The sequence below is a fragment of the Microcaecilia unicolor genome, chromosome 2 (genome assembly GCF_901765095.1).
Source record: "Microcaecilia unicolor chromosome 2, aMicUni1.1, whole genome shotgun sequence".
In the NCBI taxonomy this organism is placed as follows: domain Eukaryota; kingdom Metazoa; phylum Chordata; class Amphibia; order Gymnophiona; family Siphonopidae; genus Microcaecilia; species Microcaecilia unicolor.
Genome location: NC_044032.1, coordinates 1915929 through 1929190, shown reverse-complemented (window position 1 = coordinate 1929190; position 13262 = coordinate 1915929). Strand labels below are relative to the sequence as shown.

Sequence of the window (13262 nt, the reverse complement as noted above, 5' to 3'; positions counted from 1 at the left end):
GCATAAGTATTGCCATACTGGGAAAGACCAAAGGTCCATCGAGCCCAGCATCCTGTTTCCAACAGTGGCCAATCCAGGTCACAAATACCTGGCAAGATCCCCAAAGAGTAGCAACATTCCATGTAGAACTGCAAAGAATAGCAAGATTCTGGAATCCTAAAGAGTAACAAGATTCCATGTAGAACCCCAAAGAGTAGCAACGTTCCATTCAGAATCCCAAGTACATAACTACATAAGTATTGCCACACTGGGACAGACCAAAGGTCCATCAAGCCCAGCATCCTGTTTCCAACAGTGGCCAATTCAGATCACAAGTACCTGGCAAGATCCCAAAAAAGTACAAAACATATACTGCTTATCCCATTGACCAGTAGCCTCTTATTTTGCTTCTCTCATAATTCCCTACACCCCTCTCTGCTGTCTCTGCTCTGTAGATCAAAATCTATTGACCCTTGCCCCACCCTCTGTCCTTCATCTTAAAGTTTCAAGGAATTCCACCTTTAGATACATAGGACCCAAACTTTGGAATGACGTGCTCCTCTCCATCAGCATCCTGCTTCCAACAGTGGCCAATCCAGGTCACAAATACCTGGCAAGATCCCAAAAATGTACAAAGCATTTTATACTGCTTATCCTAGAAATAGTGGATTTTCCCCAAATCCATTTATGGATTTTTCCTTTAGGAAGCCATCCAAACCTTTTTAAAACTCCACTAAGCTAACCGCCTTTACCACATTCTCTGGCAACGAATTCCAGAGTTTAATTACACGTTGAGTGAAGAAATATTTTCTCCGATTCGTTTTAAATTTACTACATTGTAGCTTCATCGCATGTCCCCTAGTCCTAGTACTTTTGGAAAGCGTAAACAGATGCTTCACATCTACCCGTTCAACTCCACCCACTATTTTATAGGCCTCTATCATATCTCCCCTCAGCTGCCTTTTCTCCAAGCTGAAGAGCCCTAGCCGCTTTAGCCTTTCCTCATAGGGAAGTCGTCCCATCCCCTTCATCATTTTTGTCGCCCTTCTCTGCACCTTTTCTAATTCCACTATATCTTTTTTGAAATGCGGCGACCAGAATTGAACACAATATTCGAGGTGCAGTCGCACCATGGACCAATACAAAGGCATTATAACATCCTCATTTTTGTTTTCCATTCCTTTCCTAATAATACCTAACATTCAATTTGCTTTCATAGCCGCAGCAGGACACTGAGCAGAAGGTTTCAACGTATCATCAACGACGACACCTAGATCCCTTTCTTGGTTGGTGACTCCTAACGTGGAACCTTGCATGACGTAGCTATAATTCGGGTTCCTCTTTCCCACATGCATCTTTGTGTCTTTATAATATAAGGAAGCATGACGTGTACCGGACTGCAGGTTCTATGAATTGAATCAATTGTAAGTGTGGGTGAGAACACCTACAATCTGCAGACTGCTAAATAGTGCTGCAGCTCCAGAGAACACGAACTATAGAGCTCTAATTGACTTGAGTAGTGTGCAGATTGTAGGTGTTCTCACTGACTCACAATTGACTCAGTTCGTAGAATCTTCAACCCGGTAGATATCACCCTTCCATACATCATAAGGACCCTCAATCATTTTTTTTGGACTGCTGATGAAGGCATAGGTGCTTAAACACGGTCCATGTGGGTTCTGACCACAACCTATATGTAAGGTCTGTGCTCCTCCCGTTCTTTTCACTCGCAGAGGTTGCGGCCTCTAACGGGGCTCATTTTCACAAGAGAAAAACGTCTACAAAGTTGCCTAAAGCAACATTTGGACGTTTTTCTCACGAAAACATCAAAATCAGTATTTTTCAGATGTTTTTCAACGTTCTTCATCTGCAGTGTGTCTAAATATCGGGGGGGGAGGGGGGGGTCAGAGACATGTTAAGGGCAGGATTTGGGCGTTCCTAAGACTTAGACGTTTTTCAGCCATAACGGAACAAAACAAAAGTGAAACTAAGACATTTTGAGCTAGACCTGTTTTTATAACGAATAAGGTGCAAAAAGGTGCCTTAAATGACCAGATGACTACTGGAAGGAATCAGGGATGACCCCGGATGACCCCCCCCCCCCCAATACCCCCAGTGGCCACTGACCCCCTCCCACCCTCCAAAAATGTGAAAAAAATATGACTTAACAGCCTCAGATGTTAAAGTCAAGTCTATTAGAGCAGCACGAAGGTCACAGGAATAGTTTAGTGGTTGGTGCAATGCACTATGGGGTGGGGGACCCAGGTCCCTATCTCCCTTTACCTGTCACACTTGTGGTGGAAACTGTGACCCCTCCAATAGTTACCAAAACCCTACTGTACCCAAACATAGGTACCCCCTTCACCTATAAGGGCTATTGTAGTGCTGTACAGTGGGGGGAAGTAGGTTTTGGGTGGGTTTCAGAGAGTTCAGGGGACAAGGTAAGGGAGCAAAGGTGAGATGCGTACCTGGGAGCATTTTTATGAAGTGCACAGAAGGGTACCCCATTGCTCTCCTGGGATGCCTGGGGGACCAGTCTACTAAATGTGCATTTTGCACTTGGACATTTTTTTGTTTGAAAATGGATCAAAACAACAAAACGTTTAAAATCACAAAACCTTGCTCAAAACAGTATTTTCAAAAACAAAAGATAGACGGTTTTTTTTTTTTTTTTTGAAAATGACCTTCTTTCTTATTCAGATTTTGGATGTTTCTTTGCAAAACGTCCAAAGTCGGACGTAGACATCACATCGGAAATGCCTCTCCATGATATTATTATTTACTCTATTACTATGTTATTAACTTTTACGACAAAATATATGACAGCAAAGGGGTAAAATAAAAACCAAAACCCAAACAAGACACAGCAGAGTTGAGGACTACAGAAGGTAATGCTCTTAGAGATTGAGCAGGAGCTGCTGGAGTCAAGTGATATGAGTATTTGAGTTTTGCTTATCCTTTGATTAGAAATAATGTGGTAGATAAAGCAAACAAACCTGAACATGTGACTCCAACCGTGTCCTCTGCATATTTGCATGGATAGGCCCCTTTCCAATTATGTCTGCACTGGGATAACTTGGACTCTTGCCCTTGGCACTCGAAATAATACTTCCAAACTTGTCCTGCGGTGCTCCAGAGGCCGAACTTTCTTACCACATCAACAGCAGAGCCACATCGCAGCTCCTTACACACCACGACAGCAGGCTGGATGCCCTGACCTTCATAACAAATCATCTTCCAGGAGTCTTCTACAAAGACTTCCACCTGTCCAACACAAGGAGTCTCTCCACCCACGAGCCTGGACCTAAAATTAAGACCTAAAAGACACCAGAAGAAGCGAGTGTTAGAAGAAGTTTGTCATCTGACCTCCAGATCAGTGGCGTAGGAAGGGGGGCAGTGGGGCAGTCCGTCCCGGGTGCACGCCGCTGGGGGGGTGTCGGCTCCGCTGGTTCCCTGCTCTCTCTGCCCCGGAACAGGTTACTTCCTGTTCCAGGGCAGAGAGAGCAGGGAACCAGCGGAGCCGATGCAGCTCCCAGCAACATACATTCCGAGCGGAATGGCCCTCCCGCCCGCCTGCCCCGTCTTCCATGGTAGTGGTAAGCGCTCCAGGGGGGAGTGCGAGCGCCGAGGGGGGGTGCGCCGTACTGCACCCGGGGGGGTGCGCAGTGGTGACCCGCCCCGGGTGTCAGCCGCCCTTGCTACGGCACTGCTCCAGATCCCTTACATGGAGAGAACAACAGAATGAGGTGGAGGGTTCTAACCTTACCATAGCTGGACACATTCAAGAACCTAACAGTAGGCATGGAAACAGAGTAAAAGGAAGATATACTGCAAGTGAGGGAAGGAAGTCACATACTGAGAGTTATGGATTGGGAGGGACCACACTGAAAAGGTGATAAGTAAAGTCCCTCAGTGATAACAGAGAGCTCTGTACCCAGGCTCATAATACAGCAGGACCCTTGCTTTGCTTGGAAAGGAGCCTTGCTCTGATTGTCCAGGCAGCAGACAGGCTGCACATGGACCTCCTCTGTTTCCTGGGCTGTTTGAAATTATTCTTTGCACTGACTGTGTATGTCAGAGGGTGGGGGGGTGGACAGGCAAAGGCAACTCTGCTGTAAATCGAGATTGAATTCTGTGGATGGAGAGAAATTTATTTTTATTTATTTTATTTATTGCATTTGTACCCCACATTTTCCCACCTTTTTGCAGGCTCAATGTGGCTTACAGAGTGTTATTATGATGTGGTCATTACATGATCTTAAATACAATGGCAACAATGCCTCTAGTGAGACCACAGTTCTGGAAACCACACCTTGAAAAAGATGGAGTCGACCCAGAGGCAGCTCTAAAATGGTCAGTTTGACAGAAAGCATTCAGGAAACCACACCTTGAAAAAGATAAACAAGATGGAGTCGATCCAGAGGCAGCTCTAAAATGGTCAGTGGTCTTTGTCAGAAAGCGTTCTGGAAACCGCACCTTGAAAAAGATAAACAAGATGGAGCCAACCCAGAGGCAGCTCTAAAATGGTCAGTGGTCTTTGACAGAAAGCGTTCTGGAAACCACACCTTGAAAAAGATAAACAAGATGGAGTCGACCCAGAGGCAGCTCTAAAATGGTCAGTGGTCTTTGTCAGAAAGCGTTCTGGAAACCACACCTTGAAAAAGATAAACAAGATGGAGCAGATCCAGAGGCAGCTCTAAAATGGTCAGTGGTCTTTGTCAGAAAGTGTATGGGGACAGACTTAAAGATCTGAATATGAAACCCACTGAGTGAATAGGTATCAAAAGTGGGGTTAGAAAAGAGAGATAAGACTATAAATGTTTGCAGGAGCAACTTTCATTTTTGAAAGTTTGGTGTACTATAATCAATGTAATTTTTTTCACAACTTTGATCTTTTTCATGTTCTACAGTCTGAAAACTGGAAGCGCCTAAAAGGTACCTAAAGTGGGATATTTATTATTGATAAATATTTCTCATTTTTTAAAGACATAATTAGCCCATACCTGAGGCTAAAATTTTGAAGGACTATGCAGTTGATCTCCCTCTATCTTGTGGTAAAAATAAGTCACATACCCCACTGTTGGTACCTTAGTGAGTCATTTGAGAACGAGTAGAAGTGATTCAATTTTCACTCTTTCAAAAAGTACAAAGACCAGGGGACAAGTTACGTGGGAATACTTTTAAAACAAATAGGAGGAAATATTTTTTTTCACTCAATGAATAGGTAAGCTCTGGAACTCTTTGTCAGAGGATGTAGTAACGGTAGTTAGCATATCTGGGTTTAAAAAAGGTTTGGACAAGTTCCTGGAGGAAAAGTCCATAGTCCACTATTGAGTCAGACATAGGGGACCCACTGCTTGCCCTGAGATTGATAGATGCTACTATTTTGGATTCCGGAATCTTGCTACTCTTTGGGAGTATCCTATATAATTAAAAGCACCTCCAACGTTCTGAAGCTGACTCTGTGGCACAAAAACCTTGAGCCATTCGTGCTCACCGTCCAAAGAAATGACGTCAGAGCTTCCTGGTACGTCACCAGCGACACTAAGCAACCAAAACAAAGCAATACGCCCCAAACAGCGTGCCCAAACGTCAACGGCACAAAACCAACGAGAAGAACAGCGCCGGTAAAGCACACAAAACCTTGCACACTCGAAAACAGCCCCCCCCCCCTTGGCTCTGACACTCGCCCCTCCCGAGATGCCACTGGACCACGTACCCCGGCAACAAACACCCTCATCCGATTACGGACACCCGCCCTCTGCTATCACACTTCGGACCTCCCCCTCCTCCACCAAAACACTCCCTCCTTTCCGAATCGGCGAAAAAAACATAAATTATCTCCCCCCTCCCGTCACGACATGCCTCCGGGCGTACAGGACCCCACCCTCTACCCCCGCGCTCAAGAGTCTTCGTCCCTCCGTAACACCCGACCCTAACTCACACTAGCAGCACCCTCCATTGACGGTGTAACGAAAAAAAACCCCACAAGAAACAACAGGGAAACAACCAACTCCACCCCTCAACAAACGCAGACCCCACTCCAACCACCACCACATTTCAACCACACATGCCCCCCCCACTGTCATTCACAAACACAAACACACATACATACACAATACATCCCTCTCCACCCCCCCCCCCCAAATAACACACAGAAACAACTCCAAAACCACTGAGACAATCCACTCCACCCCTCAGCAAATGCTGACCCCCCTCCAACCACCCTCACATTTCAGCAACCCACAGACCCCCCCCCCCCAACTGTCATGGACAGACACAAACAGAACAGAAAAAAAAAACAGCAACAACACAGACACAACCCAATCCACCCCTCAACAAACGCTGACCCCCCCCCTCCAACCACCCTCACATTTCACCAACCCATGGACCCCCCCCCCCACCTGAGACAACGGAGGGGGAAGGGGTCCTGAGGCCAGAGGGGAGGGACAGAGGGGACAGGGGGGTCCTGAGACCTGAGAGGAGGGGGGGAGGGAGACCAGAGAGGGAGGGGGAGAGGTCCTGCGACCACACAGAGGTAGGAGGGAGGCATCTCTGGCACACACACTCTCTCTCACACACACTCTCTCTCTCACAGTCATTGTCTCTCTCACTCTCATACACTGTCTATCACACACTCTATCTGCCTTATTTTCGAAAGAGAAAGACGCCCATATTTTCCCCCAAATCAGGAGATGGGCGTCTTTCTCCCGTGGGCGGCCAAATTGGTATAATCGAAAGCCGATTTTAGGCGTCTTCAACTGCAATCTGTCGTGGAAATGGCCAAAGTTGACGGGGGCGTGTTGGATGTGTGGTGAAGGCAGGACTGGGGCGTGTTTATCGGCCAAGGAGAGATGGGCGTCCTCGGCCGATAATCGAAAAAAGAAAGGCGTTTTTAGCGCGAATTTGGGTCACTTTTTTTGAAACATTTTTTTTCAAAAACAAGTCCCAAAAAAGTGCTCTAAATGACCAGATGACCACTGGAGGGAATCGGGAATGACCACCCCTGACTCCCCCTGTGGTCACTAACCCCCTCCCACCAAAAAAAAAAAGCACAACTTTAACAACTTTTTTTTCCAGCCTGTATGCCAGCCTCAAATGCCATACCCAGCTCCATCACAGCAGTATGCAGGTCCCTGGAGCACTTGTTAGTGGGTGCAGTGCAGTTCAGCCAGGTTGACCCAGGCCCATCCCCCCACCTGTTACACTTGTGCTGGTAAATGGGAGCCCTCCAAACCGCCCCCCAAACCCACTGTACCCACATCTAGGTGCCCCCTTCAGCCATAAGTGCTATGGTAATGGTGTAGAGTTGTGGGCAGTGGGTTTTGGAGGGGATTTGGGGGGCTCAGCACCCAAGGGAAGGGAGCTATGGACTTGGGAGGTATTTTACTTTTTTTTTTAATTGTTACAAGTGCCCCCTAGAGTGCCCGGTTGGTGTCCTGGCATGTGAGGGGGACCAGTGCACTACGAATTCTGGCCCCTCCCATGACCCAATGCCTTGCATTTATTCATTTTTGAGCTGGGCGCCTTCAGTTTCCATTATCGCTGAAAAACGATACCGCCCAGCTCAAATCCGCCCAAATGCGATGCATTTGCCCGGCACAAACCGTATTATCGGAAAAAATATGGACGCCCATTTTTTCGAAAATACGGTTTGTCCCGCCCCTTCACGTACCTGTTCTCGGAGATAGACGCCCATGGAAATGGGCGTTCGCGTTCGATTATGCCCCTCTATGTCTCACATTGTATCACATTCACTCTCTATGTGTCACACAGTCAAACACTCTCTCGATCTCATACACTCTGTGTATCGCACACATACTCTCTGTCTCACACAAACACTCTCTCTCACGCACACTGTATCTATGTGAAACACACTCTCTCACACTCCTGTGGCTCATATACGTACTTGCACACACTCTCATTCTCACACACACACTCTCTCACAGACACACTCGCACCCACACTCACTCTCTCTCTCTGTCACACACACACATTCACTCTCTTTCTCTCTCTCAAACATACACACTCCGAGGAAAACCTTGCTAGCGCCCGTTTCATTTGTGTCAGAAACGGGCCTTTTTTTACTAGTATAAGTATATAAGTGTTGTCATACTGGGACAGACCGAAGTTCCATCAAGCCCAATATCCTGTTTCCAACAATGGCCAAACCAGGTTACAAGTATCTGGCAAGATCCAAAAACAGAACAATACATTTTATGCTGCTTATCCTAGCAATAAGCAGTGGATCTTCCTCAAGTCCATCTTAATAATGGCTTATGGACTTTTCTTTTAGGAAGCTGTCCAAACCTTTTTTTAAACCTCGCTTAGCTAACTGCTTTTACCACATTCTCTGGCGATGAATTCTTGTTACTGTATAGGATTCCGGAATGTTGCTACTATTTGGGTTTCTGCCAGGTACTTTTGACCCGGATTGGCCACTGTTGGAAACAGGATATTGGGCAAGATGGACCACTGGTCTGACCCAGTATGGCTTTTCTTATGTTCCAGCTATTTTATAAAACATCCTTGGTGCCTCAGACCTGAATTAGCATCAGTAACCTCTTCTGTTTCACACCTCCATGCTGTTGTCCTCCTCCCTCCCCATCCCCTACTACCTCCATGATTGCCTTCCCCTAGCAGAAGGAGTTAGAGCACCACACTTCTTAACTGCATTTGCGTCCACCTCCACTGGTTTCAGTCTAAAGTCTGAACCACACACAGCTTCATAGTCTTGTGGGAGCAGTTGACCACCCATGGTTCAGACTTCAGATTGAAGTTGGCAGAGGATAAAGAAGATGCAGGTCAGAAGTTCTGTTCTGGGTGGGAGGAGATCACACAGGGGGCCAGGAGTGAGGTATAGTGATTTTGTAGGGCGTTGTCACGTCTGTGGCCGTGACCACCCTCAGACTTACCTTGTTCCTGGGGGTCAGCATCCTAGCTGGCTCCTGTTTCTTCTGTCTGTCCTTTCTGAGCTAGCTCTGGCTTCCTGTTCTGGCTGCATCCAGCAGCATGACACTAATTGCGTCACTATACTGCACCTGTGGGTGTTGCCTGGGTTAGCTCTCTCTCTCTCTCTGTGTGCTGGCTGCTTCCAGCATGACTCTAATTGCTTCACTACACTATACCTGGGTGTGGGAAGCCTCTCTGTGTTTCACTGTGCTTTCTGCCTGCTCTGTGGTTTGTGCCTGAACAGCCTCTGTAGTTACTTAGAGATTGCTGCAGCTGTGTCTCTGGTGTTGAAGGGCTTTATTAATCACTTAGAGACTGCAGCCTTTGCCTTTGCATTGCCAATGCCTCTGCAGTGCCTTAGGTCCCGCGGTTAGTGTGCTGTTTGCACAGTTAGCTTTCCTTGTCTTTTCTTGTGGGCTTCCAGCCCTTCTGCTTTGCGAGTTACTATCACCTGTGGGCCTTGCCTTCTGGTCCTTCTGTGTTTATTGCTCTGTGGGCTTTCAGCCTTTCTGTGTTTATTATTCTCTGTGGGCGTCTAGCCTTTCTGTTATCCCTGTGCAGTGGTGCTGCCCCCTGTCTGAGGTTGGTCAGCGGTTGATGCTGCAGCCATTTCTCTCCTTTCTATCTGTTAGCTACTGTAGCTCCAGTCTATCCCTTCCTCTGGCAAGCGTAGCTGTCATTCCCATTCTCTTGAGCTTAGCTTGTATGTAGCTCCTGTGTCCTCTTCCCTGCCTGTCTGCCTTGCTTTAGCCTAGGTACCTGGAAGCACCGCTGGATCCTGACTCCGGTTGTTCTGTTGCTGGTTCCAGTTCTGGTTTTCCTGTAAGCCCTACCAGCTGCTCGAACCTGAGGGCTCAACCCTCGGGGAAAGGCAGCTAAGCGTAGGTGAAGCCTACTCCAGTGTGTTCCGGTCCGGTGCGTTCCAGTCCCGAGAGTTCCAGTGCAGGACTCCAGTCCGGGGTTCCAGTCCAGCCTTGTCTCTTCTCTGCTCCGAAGGTGATCTTGCCTGCCACTGCCGCTTCTCGGCCGTGGTCCAAGGACTCACGTACCCAGGGTTCCCGGGGAAGAAGCCTGACAGAATGCCAAGGTCCTCGAGAACACAACAGGCGTGGGGTGGGAGAGATGATTATTGAGTTGGAGAGGATAGGATTGTGCTGGGGGGGGGGGATAGGAGAAAAAAAATGATCATTGTTCAGGGGGAGAGAGATAGATGGTGGATTTAGGGAACAACTGGAGGGTTATTGTCATGAAGGTGGAAAGGGAGAAAGGTGGGAAGCATGAGATCGGGCATGTGGTGATAAAAATTGGATGAAAAGAGGGAGAGAGACAAGACATGAAAGACGGGAGGAGAGAGACGGGAGGAAAGACTTGAGCTGGGGGAAGGGAGAAATAGCAGAAGAATGCTGAGTTTAAAGAAGGGGCGAGACCAGAAGGCAGGTATGGGGTAGAAAACATGGCACATCTTAAGTTCTTATATTCCTTTGGGAGAAAGTGGGACTGGGATGAGAGAGATGGTATGAAATAGGGGGGTAACTATTGCCTGCTGGCTAACTTCCAGACTGAATCAATGTTATGTGCAGACATTGTAATTTTTTCTTAAGAATAAGTGGTTTAACATTAAATAAAATTAGTCAAGTTTATAAAAACACATTGGAAGAGGAAGGGAATCATGGCAGGATACTCTGAAAAGAATATTTCTCCATCTATTTTGGTGAATTAAGCCTCAACCCCCCCCCCCCCCCCCCCCCCCCCCCCCCCCATGCTTAGTGTACCATCCCTTGTGCCTCACACTCATACAACACATTTCTTTAAAAAGAAAAAAAAAACCCTCCTTCCCCACACAAATGTCCCTTTCCCATGGGAATTCTCAAGTTCAGCATCAGTCTATGGAGACCTTCTTAATGATCAACCACATGAAGTGAGCCGATAAAAGGTTCTATGTACTTGTAATATATTCTCTTTATTTCAATTACAAATATTTATGAAAGATGGCCAGTTGGATAGTAGCTAGTGTTCAAGCCTCATCAGTCAGTGCTTCTTCTTACAACTTTCAAACATGCACTAACAGTGCATTTTGTCTAGCAAAAAAGGTGCCGGTACTCAAATGCCAGGCCACCCTTCAGGGGTGGAGTGATCATTGAGGGACCCACCCTACAATAGCCAGGACCTCTGCAACCAGCCATAGAATCTATGACAAGGCAGAATTTGTATGTAGAACCTCAGCTCTTTCATTAAAATACGAGAACCATGGGTCAAGTTTAGCAGACAGTGGAAAAGGTGCCGGTACTCAGTACCCCCAAGTACCCCCTCAAAAAAAGCCCTGGGCACTAATTAAAACCTAATGTGCTAATTCAACCTCATGTTTTCAATATACAAGTCAGCATTGCTCAGTTTAATATCTGTTGTGATTATGTTACCTGGTTGTGAGCATACAACTCCAAGATGTTGAGATGTATAACTGAACGGACCTTCAGCATAGGAGAGGCAATCAGATAGATGATTCTCCTCACCAGAGCAGGCAACAGACACTACATGATGACTGCCAGAGGATATACTTAGCACTTTTATCATGATAGGATGATCAAGTTGTTTGCAAGCTACATATGCCACTGTGAAGTCTCGAGCATGACCTTCTGAGGACACTCGATGCCAGGAGTGGTTGAAGAAGATCTCCAAGGTGCCATCAGAAGAACTGTTTCCATTTACAAGTCTCACATCAGAGATAGCTGAGTAGAAGAAACAGATAAAGTATCTTGAAACAACAACAGAATCTTTACACATTTAACTTAATTCAACCAAAGCCTCAAGATCTCCCTTTTGAGGTTCTGCAAGTGCTTTCACTGAGCTCATGCCACATTATTTATCTATATAAAGAGAGCAGAGTGGACTGATGTACTCATGTAGAGATCACAGGAATAATGTCATGTATGATTTATTAACCAGACAGCTGAAGAGTTGACCTTGGCATGGAGGAATAACCTAATGATTAGAGCAGTTGGCTAATGTAAGGAGTCCCCTGACCCAAGTGTTTACCTTAGCCTACACTTTACCAGAACAGAACTAAGGAACAGTCACAGGGCTAAGAGGTGTTCAGGAATGGGAGGCTCCGTTCATTAAAAAAATGGACCGCATCCTTCTCCTTCAAAGAGAGGAGGAAGAAAATGATTTGTTTAGGTAAATGCAGAGACAAGATGTTACGCTCCGACTTAGATGGTGCATATGGTTTCCTTAATGAAGATCACCAGTTCTCAAAAGAAAGTATTAAACCTCTTATTTTAAAAAAATGAAGGATGGAAAGAAAATGTCAGACGTGGTAGTGGGAAGTCCAAGAAAGACAATTTCCAATGTATTTACATGCCAACCTACAACTCCCTTCTCTTGAGTAAATTCCGCTGAATTTTTACAATAATTGAACTATGGTCTGTGTACAGATGACCTCATTTATATTAATTCACACAGGACAATTTACCAGAGTTCCTGCAAACGTGTCTCAGGGAACTTCCCTTCAAAATCAGATAAGTAGGAGAACTCTTACAATAGACCTTTATGTAATTAAATCTACTTTCCATTACCATTAGCTGTTAAGAAAAAAACTTGAGTCGTTTCTGTTATCTTCTTTTATTCCAGGTGTGTAATACACACTCCCTGAACATGAAACTTGCTTTTCTCTAATAAGTGTGAATAGGAACCCTCCCCTTTTTATTTTTTCTTTGGCATATATGAGGGTTCAATGCTTTACTTTACAGTTTCCTTTCCCGTCAAAATGGCTTCTTTTAAAGTGTCCTTTTGTTTTAGTCCATTGTGCAGAATATGTGCTGTGCACTGGTTGAAAATCTATCTGGCTGCAGCCTCTTTTGTCTTTCTTCATTAAGCCCCTTCTGCTTGGGTTGTGGAGATCCTAAAAGCAAGGACGTCCCTGACGAACACTTGGATGTTTTCACCCGGGTGTGTTTTTTTTTAAACGAATAAGGCACAAAAAGGTGCCCGAAAATGACCAGATGACCACTGGAGGGAATTAGGGATGACCTCCCATTACTCCCCCAGTGGTCATTAACCCCCTCCCACCCTCAAAAAATATCATTAAAAATATTTCGTGCCAGACTCAGATGCCATACTCAGGTCCATGACAGCCCATGAAGGTGCCTGGAGCAGTTTTAGTAGGTACTGCAGTGCGGACCCATGCCCATCCCCCTCCTACCTGTTACACTTCTGGTGGTAAATGTCAGCCCTCCAAAACCCACCAGAAATCCACTGTACCCACATCTAGCTGCTCCCCCTTCACCCTTAAGGGCTATGGTAGTGGTGTACAGTTGGGGGTAGTGGGATTTGGG

The 13262-nt window shown here is 46.2% G+C and overlaps 1 protein-coding gene across 1 annotated transcript in view; it reads right to left on the bottom strand.

The window, feature by feature from the left end:
* LOC115462749 (deleted in malignant brain tumors 1 protein-like) overlaps positions 1-13262 on the bottom strand; it is a 56896-nt gene that overhangs the window by 21743 nt on the left and 21891 nt on the right. Inside the window, exons 3-4 of the mRNA XM_030192731.1 lie at positions 11349-11657; positions 2976-3296 (exon numbers count right to left, since the gene is read on the bottom strand). Of these exons, the coding sequence (XP_030048591.1) occupies positions 2976-3296; positions 11349-11657 (630 nt within the window). The remainder of the gene's footprint in view (positions 1-2975; positions 3297-11348; positions 11658-13262) is intronic.